The sequence below is a fragment of the Mugil cephalus genome, chromosome 20, assembly GCF_022458985.1.
Source record: "Mugil cephalus isolate CIBA_MC_2020 chromosome 20, CIBA_Mcephalus_1.1, whole genome shotgun sequence".
NCBI lineage: Eukaryota > Metazoa > Chordata > Actinopteri > Mugiliformes > Mugilidae > Mugil > Mugil cephalus.
The window spans coordinates 9,459,994-9,485,125 of record NC_061789.1 but is presented as its reverse complement, the minus strand read 5'-3'; the positions used below and the strand labels follow the sequence as shown (position 1 = coordinate 9,485,125).

Here is a 25,132-nt window from a genome sequence, read left to right as displayed (position 1 = left end):
TTACGCACACAAACACTATTTAACTTGTTCCCTCCTTAAACTCTGACTGGACAGGTTCGGTTCGGGTTCATAGTCCCGGCTGCTCAGTTCATTGCCTTTAAGACACACAACAAACAAGACGGGAAGCGTACCAGGGACCTGCAGCTACAAGCCCCAAATCGACATCATCACCCAGCACGTCCCACATCCACAGGTTCATCACGCAACACATACAAAAGGACAAAGGTTCAATTCATTTTGTGATGATTTATTTTTTAAACGTTTCATTATAAAAATAAAATTACTCCAGTATCAACACTTCAAAATACACTTCATAGTGGAAAATACAGGCACCTCAGTAACACAGTGTTTGGGTCACACACACATCTGCGAGTGTACACAGTGAATCACAATATACATCATTTTCAAACTCGTAGCAAAGCTGAAGGAAGTTTGACCATTACGTTCAAGTGAAGCTACATTGACGCAAATCCGAGGCAATGTTTCAGTACCTGCTGAACGCCAACCATCAACCCTAGGGTTCTCTCGCTAATTTAGCAGCGCAACGCCTCTTTGCTCTGCACTGTCAAGCGGCTCGATGCCACATGACGCAGTTGCTTACAGTTTCTTTGAGGCAACACGTGTTTGCATAGTGCCCTGGGTAGCAGTCTCACAAAGCCTGAGGAAATGTTGTGATTCTTGAACCAAAAAGAAAACAGGCAAGCATGTTTCTGTGGAAAAAAAGACAAACAAACAAAAAAAAAACTTCACATGGTATTTTGAAACCTGAGGACGGCACTGGTTCATTAGCACCCCACCCGGCAAACCTTATCGCCAACATTCGGGTGAAATATATGAGGAATAGCGTTCACCTGGAAGACACGCTTCTATTTCAATACTTGGCAAAACCTTCCAAAACCTTCCACTGTCTCTTTCTTTCATCTGAACATCTTGCTGCTGCCTACACATCTGTCACCAAGCTGTAGCTCGTACAATATTAAGTGAGGCCGAATAAGAGTAAATCAGCATTTTGATTTCCACTCATTTTTTCTTTTTTTTTTTTTAGCACAAATGAAAAATGTGCATAAAAACAAGCACCGTTATCTGTTCTGTTCTAAATGGATAATAGCTCTGTGTTTAGTAGTGGATTATCCCACTTTGGGATTTCAATTATAGGTTTCCAAATTAGATATTATTTCCATTTCAGTTCCAATTCCATCCCACCTCCTATTCGCCACTTGCCATCTCGACCGAACCTTTTTCATCGCTTCCATTATTTCACAGCACACTTGTGAACAATCTAGAAAAAATAAAAAGCAGGAAGCAGGAAGAAGATGCTTGCTTCAATCAAGGACATTCCTACACAATCAGGACGCAGATCCTCGACCTGCTCTCTAATCTCACTGGCCGCTTTTGGTCGCTTCAGCTCCCGAGGCGCCCCCCCCCCCGGGGGGCCCTTAGCTCTGGTCCCACAACGTCCATCCTTTAGTGGATACTTCATGGTCAGCTAATAAATGTTTCTGTGAAACACCACATCAGGTCACTTGGCGTTGCGGTAGACCGCGAGGTTCAGTGGCTCCTTGGAGGGAACGCACCAGTCGTCTGCCTCCAAAGTCAGCTTGTAGTGACGCAGGGCGGTCTTGTTGAAAACCGGCAGCCTCTCAACAGAGTCCGTAGACAGAGCCTAGAGACAAACGGAGAGCACGTTAATGCAAGGATGATTCTACTTAGCCTACTGTTCCTTTGTCTGAGTTTTATCACATAGAGGTTGCCGAGCAACCTGCAGAGACTCAGGCTAAGTTCACCCAATTGAGTTTAATTTGGTTGTTGTATAGGTTCAAGCCACGCGTAGCTTTAGATTAGAAACTTCACAAATGGAGATAAGCTTATTTTTAGTTGTACTTTTCTAATATATCATGTCATTCTGCCTGTATATCCTGTAAGATATGCAGCAATAGTCTTAAAAGTAGAAGAAGACGCATGGACGCTGCAGTTTGTTCATATGCGCCTTCTTCATTAGGCGACTGATCATCTCATTTTGAGTCAATAAATTAATAGCTCAGTTATATTGTTATTTCGTGGAAATCCTTTTTAAAAAAGCAAGAAAAAATTCCATATTATGAATAAAATGCGCACAAAATAACAATAGTTCCTGAGCTCTACAGGAAAACCGCCTGAGTAACTTCAGAAAAATGTGCGACACCATTGCTGCGCCATTGTTAAACATCGATCTTTTACCTTGAGGTGTATGACGGCATCGGTGCCATAACCCTCCATGGAGTAGAGCTGCAAGTCTCCCTGGAAGTAGCGAGCGTAGAGGCGAGAGATGGGCAAACCATAGCCAAACCCTGCCTGTTTACACACAGACACACACACACTTCAGCTTTTGACCATATATAGATACTGTGTGACTCGTTGTGTTTGTGTAATGCGCTCACCAGTGGGGCTCTGTGTTTATCTTCGAAGGAGGGTCTGGGAGCCGTGGAGTACAGGTAGCTGAACAGCCGCTCGGTCTTCCTGAAGGGAACTCCGCCCCCTTTGTCACTCATCTGGAGAGAGACGGAGACCACGGTCAACAATGCGGCGCCGCTTGAGGCGAGGCAATCGCGTTCACAGTGCAAGGGCAGAAAAGTGTGTGCGTATCCATCCTGAAAGCTGATAAATGCTTGCGTGTTCCTACGACGGGGTAATTAGGGTAAGGGTTGAAGGTATCCGCCAACAGTGCGTATCGCTAATCCAGTCTAAATGTGGAAGCGTGGTGTGCCAGCAGCTGGTGATGTCAGTGAATAGCCTTGGTATCTGGGTGGATTATGATCCTTTAATTATAATGAGGGTTTATGAGGTTTATGTAACCTAATTAGGTAGATGAATAGAGGTGAGTCAGGCCAGCGAGAACAAAGGGTGAAAGGAATGGGGACAAGAAAAAAAAAACCTTGTGGTTTCCGTTGCGATATATACCCGCAATATCACCTTAGAGCTTACACCAACAAAGCTACGTGCAACGTGCATTGTTCCTATTCTTGAATTTGGGCCATTCAGATAATGCCTTTCCTTCGCTTTCAACTTGTGACGTGTGAGACACCCGGCTCAATATTTTCCTGCGCTTGTTTCGAAATGAACTGTGGCAAAGAGGAATGTTTGCATGCCTTGCTTTCTTTTGCAACATAAGAGCAACTGGAAATATTTGCATAATCTAAAATTTCTGGCTCGCCCTCCGTGTTGCATAGGTCAGAGCACTTCCATGGACCTAGTTCTCAGCGTTCTTTATGTGATGTCAACTTGGCCTATTAGCCTGTTGCACATTTTCAGTCTGTAAGAACTAAAGCTACGGTTGTTGCAACAAACACATGATATCTGAAGCGCTTCACTCACCCTGATCGTCAGGTCCTCTCCACCGAGGGCGATTATGACTTTGATGGGCGGGAGGGTCCTGCTGGCCTCGTGGTTCTCGATGGTCGCCCTCATAGAGTTCTGCAATTAGGAAGCAAAGCGATTCATCAGCTGCTTTCGCATTCAGGTCATGGCCATAAATACTTATAAGATAATAAGATAAGATAATAGATAAAACTCATGGTGGATTACTGATTACGTCAATTACAACAATTGACTTTTATTGGGGGATCGAATGTACCATTATGGCAGTGGCGTTAGATGCAAAGCAACGTCAAGCCCAAAGAAATAGTCCAGATTACGTTACAATAATATGAGCTATGTACTGAACATTTCAACATAGTATTTATTGCGTTGCATTGTGGGTAATGTGATTCTACTCATGAAGATCTGTTGGACAGATGAACCACCACCAGAGTAAAGCTCTCTAACCTCTACTGTTGCATCTTTTTCTTTGATTTCACTAATATAGACTATGTTACCCTATTTGCATATGCAGCATTGTTCATTACCTTGAAGAGTTCGAAGAGCATGTGGTACAGATGGGATGGGATGTATGAGATCTGGATGGGCTCTTTGATGCTGTTGGCTAAGAGAGGAGAGGAAATTAATCAGTAAAGTTCTGCAGGCGTAGTTCGTAAAAGCTACCAATGCATTTCGTGTGTTTCGTCACAGCAGTTTTCTGTGCGTCTCACCGTTCATCTGGCACAGCTCCAGCTCCGGCGCGCCGATGTAATACTGCTCGCACAGCAACTTTGCACTCTCGTACGCGTCTAGGGAGAGACACAGAAAAACAACTGTATTCTTTGACCTGCACGGACAGGATAAAGATGAACGGACGCGCACAAAGATAACGACAAGGTTATCGTCAGCGCAAACACCGAGGCTGATAAGCGTTGGACTACAATCGCCAGCAGAAATGTTGGAACGGAAGCTGCGCCTTTTACAGCACACTTGCGTAGAAAATGACACGGATTATTACCCAATTTTGTGACAGTCTAATTTTACTATGCTGTTATTCATAACAGGATCAAACTTCAGTCTTCAGTCTGGACGGCGAATCGGTGATTGCACTTAATTGAAATCAACAGCCAGTGTTGGGTGACATATTACACTGATTATCACTCTGACAAACTGTTCGTCTCGCCCCCTTTTTTGTCCTTACCTCGCGCAACCTCCGTTACATCACAGATGGAGTCAATGCAGCCGATGCTGTTGGGGTGGGCGGGGTTCGTGTTGCCGTTGAACACCAGAGCTGAAAAGAAAGTTGAGAAAGAGGAAATCAGCTCCTCCCACTATAGTTCATGACCTTCACGTTGAGTCTGCAACTGAATCTGGTGCTTCTAGGTGTGGTCTTAAAGAGTGTGTGTGTGTGGCAACTCACTGTGCTGGTTGATGAGCATGCGGATGGAGATGCGGCTGGTGTAGAAGCGGTCCAGGAAGTACTGGATGTTGTGGTCGGTGACGGCGTCGTGCTGGTCGAAGGCGTCTTTGTACTCGATGATTCCCTGAGCCATGGTGGGCACCACCTCGTTGTGTCGGTTCCTTACATTCTCCAAGACCTCTACAAATCTATGATTGGAGGGGGGAGGAGGAGAAGGGAGGAGGAGGGTGGCAGCAATAAGACGAGAGGGAAGATGGTAGAGGCACGTTAGAGAAAACGTGATATTTTGTCCAACCGTGTCCTACTGAGATCTGAGTTTTTTTAAACGTACGTCTCAAGGACTTCCTGCTCGTCTGGGCTCTTATCCAGAAATTCCAGGATCTCCATGAGGCTCTGTATGTACCTGTGAACACAAAGACGGGAGAGTCACTGATTACGTTCAACTGATCAGGACGCACATCAAGCCCGACGCAGCCGGGCAGGAGTATCGGCACAATCTACCGGCCAAGCGCGACGGAAAACAGAGCGGAGGAGGCGGAGGCAGAGGAGAAAGTTACACTGCCATCCATCACCGGCCTTGACATGTACCGTGTGTGCGTGTCTGTGCGTTGAGGGAGAAAACAACTCCAACATGACTCCGGTTTGGAAACAACACCCTCTTTCACAGCAGATCGCTAACAGCGCTCCTCAAATCAGTTTCCTGAATGCACGTTCGGTGTCACGCTTTTTCTATTAAAAGCGTCCGTCGCCTCTTCGTTTTGCCTGACTGAATATACATCTCCTTGGTCAAGCTGACACCAAAACGAAACATTTTGTTAATATTTCCCATTTCTTCCTGGTGTTTTTCATGTGAAATCGTGTTAATGTGTACTGGGTTTTGACTAAAAGAACACGGGCGATTACAAGGTGCAACTAACCATTGCGGTGTTCTGGCATCAAAGTTTAATCCATCGTCTCTGAGAGTAAAGGAGCATTTCCAAATTTTTTTCCCCCAATTATGCAACAAAACTGATAAAGTGTAGATAGAGCGCAGTGTCACTTCCTGTTTTGCTGTAAAGTACAGTGACTCCAGTTGAAAATTGGCAAACTGGTTAAACTGACCCATTTGCAGAAACGCATTTGCATTCATGTGCACAGGGCGCAAACTGTTGCTCAGATCGAATGGCAGGTGCGTTTTCTCTTTCTATTTCAGATCCCGACTTAATGCAGTAGACATGTTTTTGGGAAATCAGACCTAAGTGTCATCTGCTGCCCATGTGATCAAAGTCTAACGCGTTCCAGGAACGTCACCCACAGCCGGGGTTAGCGCTGCTAAGCAAGCAGTAGATCACATTCCCATGCTTACTGCTTTGCAAACATCTTGACTTTTACTCGGCTCCCCATTTGCTCCAGAGAGAGAGGAGGGGTTCAGTTGGGGTGAGAGTGTTCGAGCAGTTCCTAGAAACTTCCTAGAATGATGTCAGGAATTCGAAAAACAAGGAGAGGACAAACCAGTCCAGCATGTGGACGTTATCACTTCAGTTTTACATTCCTCTATTGTTGTTATTAGGCAAATGTCGACTGTCAACAAGTCACAACAAGTCTTTTTCGGTAATATCAAGCTAAATGTCACCTTAAGTCCAACAGTTCATGTTAATGACCGTAACTACTTAACCTCATCGGCCCGCTCCTTGTCTGAAATATCTACGCGAACGCGCAAATGTGGGGAAGTTTAATGTTGTTTGCAGCTCCGCCACTCACGGGTGGCGGTTGAAGTGGACGTGCTGTTCCCATTCAGCTGCAACAACACGCAGGCCGGCCCTCGAAAACATAAGAGGAAGAAAGGCGTGGTCAGAGGAGGAACTGGGACAAAGTTCATCCGCCGCCTTCCCTCCTCCTCCTCCTCCTCTTCATGCCTCTATGTTATCTAATATCTTATTATGCTGTACTTGGACCAACGGTGCACCACCAGTCTGCTATTCTTAGCAGTCAGATTATGAACCCTTTCAAATGCTCAACGAAACAGAAGAAAATCTTGGGGATTGGGTTGTGAAAGAGTTCTGAAAGTGTTTCACAAGTGTGAACTCAGACTATTTCCTGTGGCTATGACTGAAATAAAAACATTAAAATCTGCAAGGGTCTCTTGTTACTCGTTAGTATTTCCATTTATAGTTAGTCCTTCTAATGTTGCTAAAGAAACTCTCCTTTTGAAAAGAGTCCTTTGTGATTTATGTTCTTTGCATGCACAGCAGTGAGGTCAGAGGTCAGTGAGTCAGATTATATAGTGATCCATGAGTCAGTTAATGTTTCTCACCAGTTCTGGACCAGCTGGACGGAGGGCGTCGACAGGAGCTTGTCCGGCAGAAGATTGATCTCCTTCATGATGTTGGACAAGCGGACGGGGAGCTCCTGGCGAAGGAAGACGAAGGACGTGCGCTCGCAGGCATTGATTGTACCTGAAGGAGATGGATGGACGGGATGGGATTACGATTCAGCCCCCGAAACAAGTTCTCACTGGCCTGATAAAGTAACTTTAAGGATAACAATAAAAAGGCTAGAGCAAAGTTAATCTCCTACTTTTTTTTGTGATCTCATAGTGTCATCAAGTGACCTACTGTAGTCAATATAGATGTTTTAATCAGAAGATAACAACTGATTGAATACTGGGCCAAGATTACAGTTTAGCATTATTGACACTATATAGATAAAACGGACTTGAATTGAGGACGGCTGCTATGGTTACCTACTGAATATTAGCTACATATCCTAGTTAAAGTATTATGGCCAAATAATACCTTTATTTAACTTAGACAGATGTTCTCCTTCATGCATGTCAACATTTAAGTGCATATAACAACATTTTATATATGATTAACATGAAAAAAACAATTCATGTGGCCCTCACTCCTTCACAATCTTGTGAACAAACCCATGAAAGACATGCCCAGGGGCCCCAGACTTTTACTCTAACTCCACATAAGGCCACTTGTTTGCTTTTATTTAGAGTATTTTCAAGTCATGTGCAATGGGTTAGGACACCTTCCATATCAGGACTTCCCCCCTTTTCCTTCTCTTTTCTCTGTACCTTTCCTGCTGATAATATGATGACTACTGCAACAATTTTACTGCACCAAGCACACAACGCAGACTGCTCTCACCCTGTACATCTCACTCTGCACAACGTAATTGATTCCAGTTCCAAATTGCATTGTGGAAAACAAAAACAAAAAGTAAAATAGTTCAATGAATTTTTCATGCACCCTGCAAACTGAGCGATGGCATATGAGCTCCACTCACCGAAATCCAAGAACTGTTTCATGGACAGAGGCGAAGGGGAGAACTTGGAGAAATGGTCAATGTGTTTGGGCACATTGGCCAGCGCCGCAGCCTTCATCAGGGACCGAGCGAACTTCATCGTGCTGGTCATTCTCGGGTCAGAAAATGAAGAAAAACAACACAGGAGCGTGGAAAAGGAGAAGTAGATTCCTCTTGCGCAAATAATAAAACAACTGTTGAATTGCAGTTAATAGTGGTATAAGAGTTGATCAGTCCAAGAAACGATGAGGGTCATAGTCTGCAGCTCCGCACATGCGATTCCTACTTAATAAGGATCTCAGCCAATGGGAGGCCGGATTCTGAGAGCCCCGCCCACGCTGAGCTGCAGAATCATAGTAAACAAGCATACGTGTGTGTGCGCGCGCGTGTGTGTGTGTGACCGGGTCACGTCGTGTGTTACATAAAGCTTCGTTCATCTCATAAACAGCCCGCATGGAAAGTGTCCCCACGCCTGCTGTCACCACATTACTGTACAAAAACAGAGGTGCTGTTACTACACGACATGTACACTACTGAGGAAACAACAACCACAACTTTCATTACAGGACAGCAAAGTTATTGAGTTGCAAAATCATGCATTTTGCTATAGGCTATTATTTTTTTTTTTTCCTCCAACCTGAGAACATCTCCAAATTCCTTCGGTCCACAAATGTTAAGACCAAGATAAACAACTTTGTTATTGTAAGTACTAATGCCCTTCCAGGCAAGTGAGGAAAAACATTCAGGTGATCCAAATGAGGGTATTTTTGTTTCTATTTTAACTTGTAGCATTGTCCCTTGTTATTTAAAAAGAAATAAAGCTAGAAAAATGTATAAAAAATGTTATACCTAGTTCCTTTCCTCATGGGTGAAGAAACAATTTTTATGTTTTTCTTAAGGTTTGTTATTCTAATATGCATTTCAGCCACAAGAGGCATAAGTGGTACCAGTAGCCCCAGGATGAACTAAAGCACACAAAATCACCTTTTGACCTTTTATTTTTCAAGACTTTTTTTCTGTAAATTGAAACTTTTTTTGGTGTAACATTATGCCACTTGATCTTGTTATTTCGCAAAATCGTCTTGGACTGTGAAAAGCTGGTATGCAACTATAAAGAGTGCTGATAAAAAAATGACAACAAACAAAAATATCCCCACTGAGGATTTGCTGGAATATTGTTCTTATTTTATCTTTTGGTCCACATACACTGTCTGTCATCTGCCTGACCTTTTAAAAAATAGATTTCATGATGTACAACAGTCACAAACTGCCAGCCTTAGCCTTGCATGGTTCAGGATTTATTTTTTTATTTTTTTATTTGGTCAGCAGAAGACATAATGATCTGAGAACTGGAAATAATCCTTTTGGTTTAGGAACATGGATGAAGCATGCAGAAGGCAGGACACGAGAAAAAAGTAGGTTCAGGTAATTGGAGTGTTTTGTTTACGGCATATGGATGGTTTGTCATTTGTCTTTTGCAGTATCTTGAGTTTGTATAACAGATTGATCTCCATGGATCTCCATTAACTTTAGCTAAGGCCATGACTATTCTTCCTGGAGTCCACACCTAACAGAATTATCTTCGCAGTACACAATTAATTCATAACATTCAATTAGCACCAGGAACAGGTCTCAGATAAAAGCAAGTTTTGAGTAGACATACAAAGATTACAGAGACAGATGACCCATATTTCCCCTGGCAGATCAGTCCACAGCCCTGGGGCTCTGACCGCAAACACCCTGTCCCCTTGTGTGGTTTCAGTCAAGCCGCTGGAACAGGCAGTAGACCTTTGACTGAAGATTTCAAGGTACGTGCCGGCCTGCGTGATGCCAAAAGGTCAGTGATACAGCCAGGGGTACAGACATGCAGAGTTTTAAAAGTAATCAGTAAGATCTTAAAATCCATTCTAAAACGTACTGGGAGCCAGTGAGGACCTGCTAAAACCTGACATGACAAAATAAAAGCATGCAAAATAGCCTCTGTGTCTTCAAAGTATAAAATTGGGCCTGATTTTGTAAATGTTCCTGTTGCCGAAGGAACCAGCCATGGGTAAAACTTGTTTTGTCGACTGCTACCCATGGACACTAATCACACAGAGTTCAGTTGCAGGAAGTCGTTACCCGTTCAGTTCTTAATGTCACAGAGGCAGTTATTTAAAGCACTAAGGTGTCCCATGTCTGACATCTTAACATTTAGGTAGATCTGAGTATCATCAGCCTAAAAATGCAAGGAGACACCGTGCCTATGAATTTTGTGACCAGGAGGAAGCATAAGCATTCAAGCCTTATGACCAAAACATTACAACCGCATTAGCTTCATGAGCATGATGCTATAACAACTCTGACCAGTTAAGGCCTGGATTCTACACTCTTGCTTTCAGAAGTGCCTTATTTCTTGGTGGCATACCTTTAACAAGGTGTTGGAAACATTCCTCAGATTTTGGTCTATACTGACATCACGCAGTTGCTGCAGATTTGGAGATACTTTTGGAGATACTTTGACGCATTTATCTGACCAAAATAACTTGGTCTTTCAACAAATTAACTCCAAGAACGCACTGTTTACCTACTGTCTAACAAACCACCCACACGCCTTATAGGCCTTATTTGTTTCTCCTGATGTTCTGGGAAATAAGCCCGTTGGCCTGTTTTAGCATCAGCACAACCACTTCATCCACTTCAGCCTATCGCTGCCTCAGTCTGAGTAGTGTTTCATCTGAAAAGTCTTTCCGGGATCGTGGCACATGGTTGCATTATACAAAACACAACATGCCAGTAAGAACAAGGTTAGGGGGCAAGCATCTGAAATACATTTTAAGCATATCTAATGTTTGCTCAATCATTTTAGGCCTTTTTAATTACATTGTTCAATCCCCTACATTGCACCCTGCGAGCTACGATAAGCCGTGTGCACGATGAAGGAGGCTGAAATGGGAATCAGAGCTTAAGAAAATCAAGGGGCTGGGTGGACACTGATAAACATGGATTATTTTGTATTCGCCATACGATTCATCTGTGATCCCAATGGGAATAAAACAAGATGTGCAATGAGAGGGAATAGTAAAAATATAGCTTTAGATGCAGAGTGTCAGGAGAGGCTAATACACTACCTGCTGGTGATCGAACTCATTGTATTCTGAAATTACTTTTGTCACAAAGAAGCCCAGTGCAGCAAAGGGTCGGAAACTTGCATTGACTTATTTTAACCATACGTGAATGGTGGAGTTGGGGTAAGCAGGGATGACTCATAATACACAAGTTGTATAGTGCCTGACTCTGTTCCTGTTATATAATGGTCGCATGAGAGATGTGCGTAGACAGACAAATCAATATTGTTTTAAAGCAACTGTCTATATCACACTATTGATAAGCCAGGTTAATCTTCTACTCTTCCAAAACTCCATTGCTATGCAACAGTTAAACTGTTGCAGCATGCCACTGGTCTGTTTCCCTTTCGGTATGCTGCAGGTAAGGTAGGCATCCATGCAAGACTGCCGTATACATTGATATTTTCTTGATATGGCAGTTTTGTAGTCATGTAGGTGTGTTTGACATGGAATAATATTAACTTCAGTGAAACTTGAAATACCATGATACAAAGATGCCCTTTCAAAATAAAAAATGAAACAGTCCAAAACATCTTAAAATCTATATTTGTGATTTTCTAAACAGGGAAAACTTAGACTTATTCAGACTTTAATGATCCACAAGGGAAACTCCAACATTTGTTGGAGTTGTTAGGAAATTGCTTCCTTTTTATTATATACTCTGACAATAGAGTGTTTTCTGAATCAGTGCCTGTGAATAAAAGTGACATACTCAAGGGAGTGGGACATATTATTAGACCCTCCACAGAAAGTCACTGGTAGAGCCAGAGATCTGAGTGTTATCAATAATTACCTAAGGCCCTCCGAAAAAAAGGGGGTTTGGGATTTCCAAATTAATTGATATAAATCTTTCCACTTTAAATAAAATGATCTACAAGCAGTGCAGAATGGGGAAACTTGTTTAAGAGCAGTTTAAGAGCAGACTGTTTGATGAGAATGGAAATCTCCAACTACCTCAAAATGGTATCATGGAATCTGTTGGTAATGCTGTCACTGTCAAAGTACATGAATGTGCTATCTGAAAGACACAGTACAAAGTTGAAGCGTATGGGAGGTGTGCCAGGAAAAACTCTTTGGAGGCCAAAACAAACAGAGTGAATCTATAGTTTGCCAACGGACTTGCTGTGCAGTCTAGACAAATACCAGGTCTGTGGGAATAATGGATTTAATTTCCTATCTTCTTGTCACCTCAGCTGACAAAAACATCCATGTCCCAAAACTGCTATAAGAACTTAACTGATCTGATCTGATAAATCTCTTAAATGACTTCAACACTTCAACAGAAAACTACCAAAACTACAAAAAATTCAATCAAATCGAGGAATTTTAACCCTTTAAATGCAAGTGAGATTACTTGAAGTCACTGTTTTTACAAAAAAAAAAAAAAAAAACATGAAAAATTTGCTACTTTTCATAAAACTAATGTTGGGTGGCTGGGGCATTTTTCAGATCAGTCTAGGGTATGACCAAGATTATCTAAAATACTGACTTGATTGCATTATTAGTTTTTGTGTAGCATCAGATTTAAAATTTACTCTCTTCGTGACAAAAAAAATGTCCCATTGACTTCCATTATACCTAATCACTAACCTTTTTTTTTTTTTTTTATCTCTCAGCCATGACACAATATAAACATTCATTCTCCAATATTAGGGTTTGATTTATGAAAAAATTGTCAAATTTGTCATTTTAAGTGTTCAACACTAAAATCAGCCAGGGCCTACACATAAAGTGTTTGTTATTTCATTCATGTTTGTGCTTGTGTTATTGAGCTTTGAGGATATTTTAAGATGTGTGTGTGTGCGTGTGTGTGTGTGTGTGCAAAAATGTTTTTTGTAAAATCAACAGTGACTTCAAGTAATAAAACTGACACTTAAAGGGGTTAAAATTCCTCAAAATGTATTTTTTGTACCGTAAAAAAATATTAATCAGTTCAAGTTTATATAGCAGTTTTTGGACGTGGATGCTTTTGTCCGCTAAAGTTACAAGAGGGTGATATTTTATTCTTTTTTTTTCCCCGACAGTGTTCTGTTGACCTATTAGAATTCTTATTTTTATTTAATTTCAGAATTTGTGTTTGTTACAAAATATTGTGCTGTATGCCCTAGCATAGCTAAAATGATGACCAGATGAAGAAGAAAATGCCCTGAGGCTGCCTCAGGGTTAAGACACAATAATCAAGAGTGGATTGTGTCAGTAGGAAAGTTTAATGCAATTGATCAAATCTTGCATTAAGTACGACGACGTTCTTGTACATGTACCAGTACTAAATAGTCAATAATGGTCAGTTTTAGGATTATGCAATATTAACTCTCTTATTTTTAAACATCTTTAGTGGGTTATTGTTTACAGTCATATTGGATTTTCAGTGGAATTTTACTAATTTGATCTGGGAAGGCCAAAATTTAGAAATATTAGGTCTTAAGGGACTTATTTCTCTTTTCAATGTAGCACAAGCAGATGCGAAATAAATAAAAGGAAGGCTGCCCACTTGTGCAGTTGTGTGTTTGTGAAACAACACTATTCAATTAAAAGCCACTTCTCCAGTAATGGCCGAGTTTGTTCATGGTTGACATGAACAAACAAAGGCTAAGAAACAACAAGAGCGATCAATCTCCTGGTGCATGTCAGCCAAGAGAAACTGAAACTTAAGTCAATTTAATTTCACATGTACAACAATATTAATCAAGAGTATTGTTTCAGTTATAGTGGGTATATATATATATATATATACATATATATATGTGTGTGTGTGCTTGTTCTTCATTAATCCAATTTGCACTGAGTAGATAATGCGTGGTATGGTTGCAAATACAAGTGCTGTTATGAAATAAAGGGTTGAATTTATACTAGTGGAGTAAACTGAACTGTGCAAACGGGAACGGATCAAAACAAAGTTTGAGATTAATATGTACTAAAATAACAGGATGTGAACAACAGCAGCTGCAAACATTCTCTCTCTATGAGGTGTACGTGTGATGGGCAGTGGCAGATGTCTGGTGACACCATGTGCGGTGCGGAGAGGAGCGTTGTCTGTTGTCTGCGAATGCTCCTCGTGTCTGGAAACGCTCACTTGTTGCGCTGCCATCTACGTTTACCTCGTGCGTCATTCTAACTGGAGTCCTCCATGTACGAAAAACATCAGCAGAATTACACAACACCTTTGTTCTGTCAATCCGATGTCCCTTTTCTCTCTAAAACAGGCTTGCTGGATTATTTCTGTTTTGTTACATTTTAATCTGACTTTATGAAGATGAGTATATTATTGTTAGTTTATTCGATTGGGACAATGCACATTATTCAACACATTCAGCCGTAGTCCCAAGGTAGTCACACAACACAAGAAGAAGACTTTAAAACAACAATCACACAATAGATAATGACAGAACCAGACACAGTTAGACAATGACAAAACAAAACAAAAAGGACACAGACAGACAATATTGAAACAGACAATATTATTACAAAAACATCTGCTGACCCACAATTATATTAAAAAAAAAAAAAAACACTAATGGACTAAGAACCCAGAGAGTGTGCATAGATTAACCCTAAGACCTGTTTTTATAATTGTTACGTTGTTACCATTCCTCTTCAAAAACGCCCTAAAAATAGCATCTGATAATATTTTTTTCTACTTTTGTTTTTACATAAATCTTTTAATCCACTTCAATGCTAATCGTAAATACCAAAACTTGATATTTTTTTGACTTTTATCCCTTTATATACAAGTATTAAGTACTAACACTGATTTTGGTGTGTTTTTTTTTTAATTTATTTATTTATTGCATGGCCCAATTTACAAAAAATGTTACGTTGTTACCATTAAGGGACAGGGATTATTAGTATATGTCAATGATCAGTAGCAACGTTGATTTTGATGTTTTTTGTTTGTTTTTTTGTAGTGTCCATTTCACAAAATCACTCCCATTGAAATGAATTGAAAATCCATCCATCCATGAAACTGCTGATGCAAGTTGCACTTTTTCACATTCAGACTCATTCTCTCCATCTTTCAAGTAACAGGATAACTATCACTATGAATCCACTCGCCCCCATGACCTAAAGCCATCTCCTTGTCATAACAAACTTGGGAACTGCAAATCACAGTAGGTCAACAGTAACATTTTGTTTTTAGTAAACAACTATCAAAAAAATAAAATTGAAAAGGACACTTTTGTCCTTATCAGGGCCTGAGGGTCAAGAAAACTATGCAAGGTATGTGAGTATGTCTGTTTTTTTTTTCTAACCAGTGTTTGAGATTTTTTAGTAACTAGTTGTCGCAGTTTCGGGTGTGTGGCGGTAACTTGTTCCAGGAATGTGTTACTCTTACAGATAAGACCAAACCTCTAGTTAGAGCTCTCGTTCTTCGTCCTTCAGTGTTTTTTCTCTGGATGAATTCATTCAGTGGTGCGGGGAGCAAGAACATTTAAAACATTGAAAATGAGACAGGCATCCATAAAGATTTGATAGCTGTCTAGATCAAGAACATTATACTTTTTTTAGGACATTACAATAATGAAAGTCAAGACGTTTCCTGTCTCAAATTTTAACTGCCTTCTTAAAGAGAGACTTGATAGGTTTTACTTTACTTTCTTTTGCGTGTGTCCAGGTTGTGAAACTTATAATTTATGTGCAAAAACATCATGGCATGCTTATAGACTTTAGCCATTTTAGAGGTAACAAATATGATCTTATATGATGGAAGTTTGATGGATAGAATTTAATGGTGATTTTTTTTTTTAGCATGTGCTTTAAATGACAGGTTTGTGTCAAAGAAAACTCATACATATAGTACTGTATCATCAGCATAAAATTTCAGATTAACATTTGGGCAAATTTTAGGTAGGTAGTAGACAAATGAATTTCATTGAACTTTTTGTCGAACCACCGCTCTTGTTCTATTTGTGACTGTGACACACTTGGGCTTGCTCATGCATCACATACTCAACCAGCCGACCACCTCGCCCTTCACCAGCAACTAAAATAGCTGAGTACAGTTTGGACGTTCTCGTAAGTGGGTGAAAGTGGAAACGCATTACAGTTTATATCACGCCCACTGCAAAATACAACAGGGTGGGGCCCAGAAGGACCTTGGACACCCTTGTTGACAGGTTGAACCCTGTTTCCATGGATGTTAATATGATGTGTCAACACGTCCCCAAAACAACAATTATAATATAACTTTTCTGACAAGCACAAAAAGTTGAAATTTTATTGACACCATGAATTCACCCAATAGACCAAAGATAACTAAGGCAACAGAGTTAACATCCATCCATTCTTTCAAACACTTCTTTGAACATCTTGTTTACTTTGACAGTGTTATTTTGCTATTGCCATGTTTTTGTTCCTCATATGACCAGCTGGTTGCCTCACATGGGTTCAGTATACTACTTACATCAGCTGAGTAGGAAACATGATCCATACCAGGTAAAAGGGCAACACCAACTGAGTAGTCCAATCTGGAAATATATTTGGCTCAAAACCATTGAACATCGCTTCCTGCGTTTCCATTACCATAAGAAAGGCACAAAACCTAAATATAGTAATAAAATCTGGTAATGGAAACATCTACATTTCAAAAAACTTCTCAAATATCATTAAAACACCTTCACACTCGTTTTTCACACGTATCGATGTCCTCTTCACTGCTGTCACCAGAGATGACGCACTCATGTGACCAGTTCATTTGAAGTCCATCTCCCCCAAAGTGAAATCCAAGTACATGACAAGAATTTTACAAGAGTCACAGTTCTTTCGCAAGACACCTTTCAATAGAAACACATACAAAGTGTAATTGTATTTTATCAAAATGTCAGAAAAATTGTTTTTTATTTAAAAAATGTAACTGTAAAATGTAATGGAAACGCAGCAACTGATGGGTAACAGACTCTGCAACCTGGCAAAGCAGGAGTGGTTGAGCCGACTATCTGAAGAGGTCTTGATTATGGAACTAGTTGCAGCTGGTGAGGCTCTACTCTGCACACCTGCCTCCACTCACACAATCAGTAACAGACGGAGAGGTTCACCCTGGGAGTGGGAACAGAGTAGAGAGACATAGCTGGGTAATATTTAAATTTGAGGCAAACTTTTTCAATGTCAGAAAAAAGACTTCTGTCGTCTTTTTTGGAGCAAATATACTGGGCTGCGCAGAGTTCTCAGTTGGAGGTGATACAGCATACGTTCCGCAAGTCTGTCAACAGCAGAAGAAGCAGAGGTCGTGAACCGAACGCCATAAACACCTCTAAACCTTCACCAAAACAACACAATCCTTAACAATCTGTGAGTGGAAAATAGAGAGCAGGAATGCAAAGGTATCCTTATGAAGCTTGGTGCACAGGTGTATTACAACCACATAAGGATGATGGTGTGCAGTTTCACCTCAAATTTACACTCACCGGCCACTTTATTGTGTACAACTTACTAGTGAAAGGTTGGACCCCCTTTTGCCTTAATTCTTCATGGAATACATTCCTACATACATGGAAACATTCCTCAGAGATTCTGGTCCATATTGACATTAGCATCACGCAGTTGCTGCAGAAGATGGGTCCACTGTGGTCATAAAGGGATGGACATGGTCAGCAACAATACTCAGGTAGGCTGTGGCACTTAAACAATGCTCAATTTGTACTAAGGGGCCCAAAGTGTGGCAAGAAAACATCCCCCATGCTATTACACCACCACCACCATCAGCCTGAACCGTCGATACAAGGCAGGATGGATCAATGCTTTCACATTGTTTACGCCAAATTCTCACTCTGACATCCCAATGTTGCAGCTGAAATCGAGACTCGTCAGACCAGGCAACGTTTTTTCAATCTTCTATTGTCCAATTTTGCCTTAAGCCTGTGCTAACTGTAGTCTCAGTTTCCTGTTCTTAGCTGACAGGAGCGGCACCCGGTGTGGTCTTCTGCTGCTGTAGTCCATCTTCTTCAAGGTTTGACGTGTTGTGCGTTCAGAGATGATATTCTGCATTCCTTGGTTGTAACGAGTGGTTATTTGAGCTACTGTTGCCTTTCTATCATCTCCAACTATAATCCTCTGACCTCTCACATCAACAAGGCATTTTCATCCACACAACTGCCACTCACTGGATATTTTCTCTTTTTTGGACCATTCTTTGTAAACCCTAGGGATGGTTGTGTGTGAAAATCCCAGTAGATCAGCAGTTTCTGGAATACTCAGACCAGCCCGTCTGGCATCAGCAACCACACCACGTTCAAAGTCACTTAAATCCTCTTTCTTCCCCATTCTGATGCTCAGTTTAAACTTCAGCAACTTGTCTTGATCACATGCCTAAATGCATTGAATTGCAGCCATGTGATTAGCTGATTAGCTATTTGTGTTAACAGGCAATTGACAGGTGTACCTAATAAAGTAGCAAGAGGGTGTATATTTCTTTGGTAAAAATTTGCTAACTACAATGAATACATGCTAAGACTGAGGGTAGGGTAGAGGTTAGCCTAGCCTAGCCTAGCCTAGCCTAACATCATGGCCACTGACAGGAAACGTAAATAACACTGACCATCTTGTGACAATTCAATGTTCTGCTGGGAAACTTCAAGTTTACATACCACTAATCAAGGCTGCATTCAGAATACCACCATGAGGATATCACTCCAGCCAATCTCCTATGGCAGACCTGCATAGCTCCCTTCCCAAGTTCACTACATTTTTAATTTATCCCTGTCAATATTCAGTAGTTACTTATTTTATATAGAATCATTCCCACCACGTTCATTCTGCTTCTACACTGATATTTGACAGAAACAACAGCGACCCCAAAAGGTGCCACATTTTCTTTTCACATCTTTTTAGAATGAGGGTCACACTGTCCCTGCAAAATTATTGTAATCAGAGCAGATATTTGGAAAGAACTGAAATTGACAGTGGGGACATTTTCCAGTATTTCCACCTCACCCCACACCTCGGAATGTCTCCACCTTTCCTCGGTCGGTGTGACAGCTTTGAGAAAATGTTGGCATTTGAAAGAGCGCAGCGTGATGGAAGCGCTGTCAAATGAGCCAAAGAAAAGAGATCGTCCTGGGAGGAAAGGCGGCTGAGCATGAGATCTGTGAGCAGGAAAGTTTGAGAAGTGTTCCCGATAACTTGACACACACACGCACTCTCTCTAATACACACACGCAGTCGATGCGGTATGATGATCATAGCATGTTTTCGAGGATGTTCTGCCTGCAGTGAACCCACGAAAACTTCATGTCTAAAACCTAAACCATCAAATGAGAACCCTGAGGCGATCAAGTCGTAATAGAAGTCATGACATTAGAGATATATGTTTGCAGGCCCAAGCTGTCTTTTTCTTTAAATACCAACTTCTCTGCAGCTTTGCCCCGCAGGCTAAATACAGCAGCAGCCAGAAAGGGAGCTAATGTTTTTTAATGCCTTTTACGTCCAGCATTTTGATAACAAATGGTTAAAATGTTACAGCCCTTTCCACTTTGTCAACATGCATCTCCACAAGTAGGAATGTTGGGCTAACATGCATTTTCATACTCATATTCATCCAGCATTAATGATTTTTTGCAACAAGTCTTAATTTTTTTACTCATATTATTGACCAACATCCTTTAGTGATGCCTCATTGCGCAAGTTTGTGGCAAAGATAAAATCTTGCCTCATTCCTCCACCTTATATTTTTAAGGAACTTTAAGACCTCGCCACTCCCTTCCTATCAATCGGGTGTACTCAGCAAGTTTCCCCATACTTGCTAGTTAAATGAACCTATTATTCCTTGCACCAGTCACTTACTGAAACACTGCTCAAGTGAGACGAAAGGGATTTTTCTACCACATTTGACAGGGTTGTTTGGCTAGCTGTCAGCTGCTGTCACCGTCTGTGTCTGAATTTAATCCAGTGAGTGTAAAGTCTTGTTCTGTGGAGAACTGCCGGTCGTCCCCATGGGGCGTTGTCAGTGTGGCTGGAAATTGTTGTTCTCAAAGACTCTCATATGCCCCTTTCCGCCTCCCCCCTCCCCAAAAAGTGGTCTTGTTTGGTGCTTCAGTGCTTAACTGGTTGCAACCTCCAAAGAACCGGTTTGCTTTTCCATAGGCCAAGAGCCAAGTGGAGCTAAGTGGAGCCATTACGTCAGCGTGACAAATATGATCATGTGGTGTGACTGTGTGTGGCTCAGGTGTGTGTGCATCACAATTACAAACGTGGAGGACCTCATTGTCATAGGTAGCATAACATAGTGTCCATAATTCTTTCTCTTTTCTTTTCGATTTGACCTTCTGGTTGTAGTTATAAAAAATGGCAGTTCATAGGAAAGGAAACAGCCTTCAGTTGGCCAGACACTAAACCACCAACCATGCAATTAGTAGAGAGCCCTTTCTACTGGTGGAATTGCTGCCAATTGTAGCAAAAAACAATAGTTCAAAGCTGCAGGCTATTCCCCTAGCTACTAAAACACTTCATTGTTAACCCTTTGGTATAAACCAATCCGTAAATTATGGAGAAACTATGAATTTTCCTTCAGTTGTTGATCCCCTTACTTCTGCTTGTGCGGTCACCATTTTGACTTTCTGTGTTTTAGTGACAGGTCTTGGTAAGTATCATTGGCCACCAGAGGATGAATCCCACTGATGCTCATGAGCCCCTACCAGACTGGAGAAGTAGATTTTACCTCAAGAATCATCCTTTCCTGAAGTACAATTATGAAGTTTTGACAGATGGTTATAGACACCAATAAAAACATTTATGGCTCAGGTTGAATTGTAGTCACTTTGGTGATCCCTTAATATACAGCCACCATCTACTACTTCAATGACATTTATGATGTCTGTGTTCCCTCATTCTGATAAACCATGTCAGTACGATAATGATGTGTCACACCTGTGAATAACAGGACGAGGAGATCTGCGGTTGTCTGCCACTCTGTCTGCACGGTTTAAACTCTTTGGATGGTTCTACCATTTAAATTAGAGAGACTTTTCCTGAGGATGTGTAGAACACACAAGGGAGAAGAATAAAATCTCATTAAACAAATGGCTGTGACTTAATTGGAAGGTTTAAAAAAGTAGACTTCGCCCCCCTCAACCCCTCTGTAAGTGCCTCTGTGTTAACCCGTCAGAAAAACTGTAAATTGGCGAGTAAATACCAGCCTCGTAGCAACGAGTCGGTGGCACTGACTCTTGAACACGTTCTCAACTCTGGAGTCAGTGCAACAGAAATGGAGCGCAACAATGTTGCATCCATTTACATTACATTAGTACCAGGCAGTACCAGGTTCGCTGAACGGGCCACACTCTGGAAGCTGAAAAGAGTTGCTGGTTGGGTTTTAATGATATCAGACAGCAAACACCCCGGTCCCAGTTAACAGAACCATGTGGATTCGACTTATGCACTTACAATACTTTAATGTGCATGACAGTTATCCCCTCTCATTTATTCATGCTTACAGTTGCACAAAGGGCATGGTTATACCAAAGCTACAGCAGTGCAGTAATCTATAAATTAAATGTCTGTTGCAGCTTTGTTTTTTTCGTGTTGCTGCATGTCAAATGGCTAAGGCCGGACTGGGATCCTATTCTAATTTGTGTATTTGTTCTAATCTGCTTCATCCTCTGCACGTTAATGGGGAAATACTGCAACAAAGAAAATTAAATAATCAGCGAAAATAATGAGTTATTGCCTCGATTCTGAAAATGTAGAAAAATCTAGTTATTCGCAATTAGAATAAATTGTCCGGAAAACAATGCGTGGTTTTCAAAGTGTGACAATCGTTTTTTTTTTTTTTTCTAAAAACAGAAACAGAGAAAAAAGTACTTGTACATATCCATGGTTACAGAGGTAATTGGCTAATTAACATCCAGTCGAGTTTGTTCTTTAGGGGACCATCGAGTGCCCACCACCCAACATGTCCTCGCGGCCCACACACACACACACACACACACACACACATTTGTTATGCCCAAGAAATAGTGTTACCCATAGTGCTTTGCCTGCAAGAGATTTTCTGTTTTCACAGGAAGTGTTTCACAGCTCTCTGTTGCCACTGGAGGGAAGACACACAAACACAAATTTGTTACCGGGCAAATGCAGTGTTTCAGTGTTTCATATCAACTGACAGAGCTTTCTTTTTCCCACACCTGCTCACACGGATTACAAAGAAAATGTGAAACAGACATAAACACACCTGGACGTGAAGGCGACACAGCTGTGAAGTGACTAAGAGGCTCATACATTTAAAATAGAAACTGGACAAAACCGCTGGGGTCTTAACATTATTACAGTTTTGCCAGTAGCGGAATTCACATGTTTAGATGATCAAGTATCTGTGGAATGCACTGGAACAAACGTGATTCACAGAGACCCCTCCACTCAACTAACAACACTCTGTTACCAGAGGACTCCCTCGGGTGGTCATAATGTTATGCCTGTCCGGTGCATGTTCTTCAATAATAATTTAAATATTTTCTATTAGTTTTAACATATGAACCAAGGATAGAAACTGAAGATAAAACGTCCATGACTAAAAGGATCTGACCCTATGGCCATAGAAAGAAAAAAATAAATCCATGAAGAACTTAAAGTGGTTCATGCAGTTAGCAGCTTGAGTCATGCTGTGTGCATGTCAGGCCTGTGTCTGCAGTCTAAAGGCATGCAGGTTAGTCAATAAATGCTTGTCTGAAAATCCAGTCTGATCGTTGGAAAGCTCCCAACATGGAACATTATTGGTTAATGTATTAACCCGCAGTCAAGGATCACAGGGATAATAGCACACACTTTTACAAGCAGTTGGTTCAGATGAATGCAGTTGTGTGAATGGGGAAAGCTTTTCTCTCCTATTCACACCTGCTCAGTTCATGTGGGCATTATGTTAAAATATCTGTTACAAAAATAACTGTATATCCACATAATTGCCCAGCTGTTTAGCCCTTCTAGTCTTGTGAAAAACTGGCAGTGTGCACTCTCGTGGATGTTGTGTACTTTTATTTTTTGTACCAGTTGTAGGAGGTTCAGCGTCTATTGTAGGCCGACCATCCACCTTTCCATTTGTCCCACGTCCAACATAATGAATATGAGAACTATTCATTTTATTACCTGCTAAGATATCCCAGGCGCTGACACGCACCACTGATAGAATAGATAGATATCTTTATTGTCAATGTACATCTCAGGAAGTTCAGAGCCAGCCCCTCTCCCATCATCACTGATAGATACTGTGTGGAAAGCTTTAAAGTTTCTGGTAAACCACATATCCGACACCTCTCCTGGTCAATTAACACCACAGCTGTTTTGAAGAAGACACAGCAGCCCCTGCACTCTTAGAGAGTCCTGAAGAAAAACATGTGCAGTAAGCCGTTGGTGGCCTCCTACCTGTTTACAGTAGAGAGCACCAACCATACTGCCTCACAGTGTGGTGCGCGCGCTGCTCAGCAGCTGATCAAAGAGCACTACAACAGGTCATCAGCACAGCGCAGAGGATCATCCGTCGGCCCTCTGTCCTCACTCCATGACATCGCAGTCGCCCGCTAACTCTCACAAGCAAAAAATATTGCGGAGGATTCTTTCGACCCCCCGAGTCTAGCGCCGTAACTGATGTGCATCTCCCCAGAAAAGCAACTACGTGCAAGAGCTGGAATTGGACCGCTTAGTGGTAGCAGCTTTCCGCTTTAGCATTTACGGCTGATTGTCCAGCGCCGCAATTATTGAATCGTCATTGTTTTCGTTTAGATGACACATCAAGAAAAGACATATGCATGACGAAAGTTGGCCAACGTTTCAGTCACCACAGTTGAAAGTGAAGCAGGAAGTAGAAACAAAAATTAACTTGCAGAGTGAGACAAACTGCACAAGTGTAAATGGCTTGCACCAGCATAGGCTACGTGCATAGGTTACGGTGTCTATGTTCCACAGTACCCTAAATTAGCCTTAAGTTACACCTACACTATGGTTAGGGTAAAGGTTAGGGTTAGACACTTAGTTGAGATAGTTAGAGTTAAAGACAAGGAATGCATTATGTCAGTGAAAATCCCCACAAAGATATACAGCCATACAAACATGCGTGTTTATGTGTGTGTGTGACGTGACTTGTCTTGAGTGAGCCGTACGCCGCCGTGAGGCAATCTTTTGTGTGTCTGCGCATATGACAGCGAGAGAAATCCTACCCCTGGGGTGTGTGTGTGCGTATGTGCACACGTGATAAAGAGATGTGAGAGGGTGATAAACACAGAGAAGGAACGAGGGCAGAGGGAGAATGAGCGTGAGATGAAAGAGACGACGGATGAGCAAAAAGCGCAGAGATAATGGACGGGACGAAAAAGGAAAATAAGTGGGACGGGGATGGGAGGGGGTGTCGCATCCGTGCGTACTGGCAGTCACACTGACAACAGGACAGTGTGAGAAAGCAGGGAAGGTGAAAGAGTTATGCACGCAGCAGTCCATGTGAAAACTAAAATGTCGAAATGGGTCATAGTTGCAGGACAGTGTCAAAGCGGTGGTTGAACTTAGGTTAGTTTTGTGGCGAAACAAATCTTCCAAGCAAAACGAAACCTTTCAGAAGGAATGTCACTGCCTGCCATCTACTTATGTGGCTAAGGTCATGAAAAGATTGTGGCTACAGCTGAAGAAAAGATGTTTTCCTCAGTACGTACTTGACCTGGACCTCATAATTTACTGGGTACTTTGATGACTAGGAGTTGTGTCCCTTTAATATCATAGACTGCGGGTCACACTAATGTGAAATGCCAGTCAGTGGAAATAAAACAAAATGCTTCATTATCTTCTCCATAGGGGCATTCTTCTTGACTCTGCAATTCAATAACTTTAAAAGTCAGCCACTCTAACATAAATTAAAATGAATTAACTAAGGTTACACAACTAAATTAATTAGGCTTTAATTATCCCTCACAGCAGGAGGGAAGCAGGCAGCAACTGTTCGCTGTCACCGACTTAATGACTAATATCGCAGATTAGATTACATCGGGCTACACTGATGAAAATTTGTAAC

The 25,132-nt window shown here is 41.5% G+C and overlaps 1 protein-coding gene across 1 annotated transcript; it reads right to left on the bottom strand.

Annotated features, from left to right (window-relative positions):
* Positions 1-231: 231 nt before the first annotated feature.
* LOC124997992 (pyruvate dehydrogenase (acetyl-transferring) kinase isozyme 2, mitochondrial-like) lies at positions 232-8,320 on the bottom strand. The gene is made up of 11 exons (XM_047572098.1): positions 8,030-8,320; positions 7,047-7,188; positions 5,085-5,156; positions 4,754-4,941; positions 4,535-4,624; positions 4,065-4,142; positions 3,882-3,958; positions 3,352-3,450; positions 2,418-2,528; positions 2,218-2,331; positions 232-1,663 (listed from the first exon to the last, which is right to left on the bottom strand). The coding sequence occupies exons 1-11, from the start codon at positions 8,157-8,159 to the stop codon at positions 1,520-1,522; spliced, it is 1,245 nt and encodes a 414-aa protein (XP_047428054.1). The 5' UTR covers positions 8,160-8,320; the 3' UTR covers positions 232-1,519.
* Positions 8,321-25,132: the final 16,812 nt, after the last annotated feature.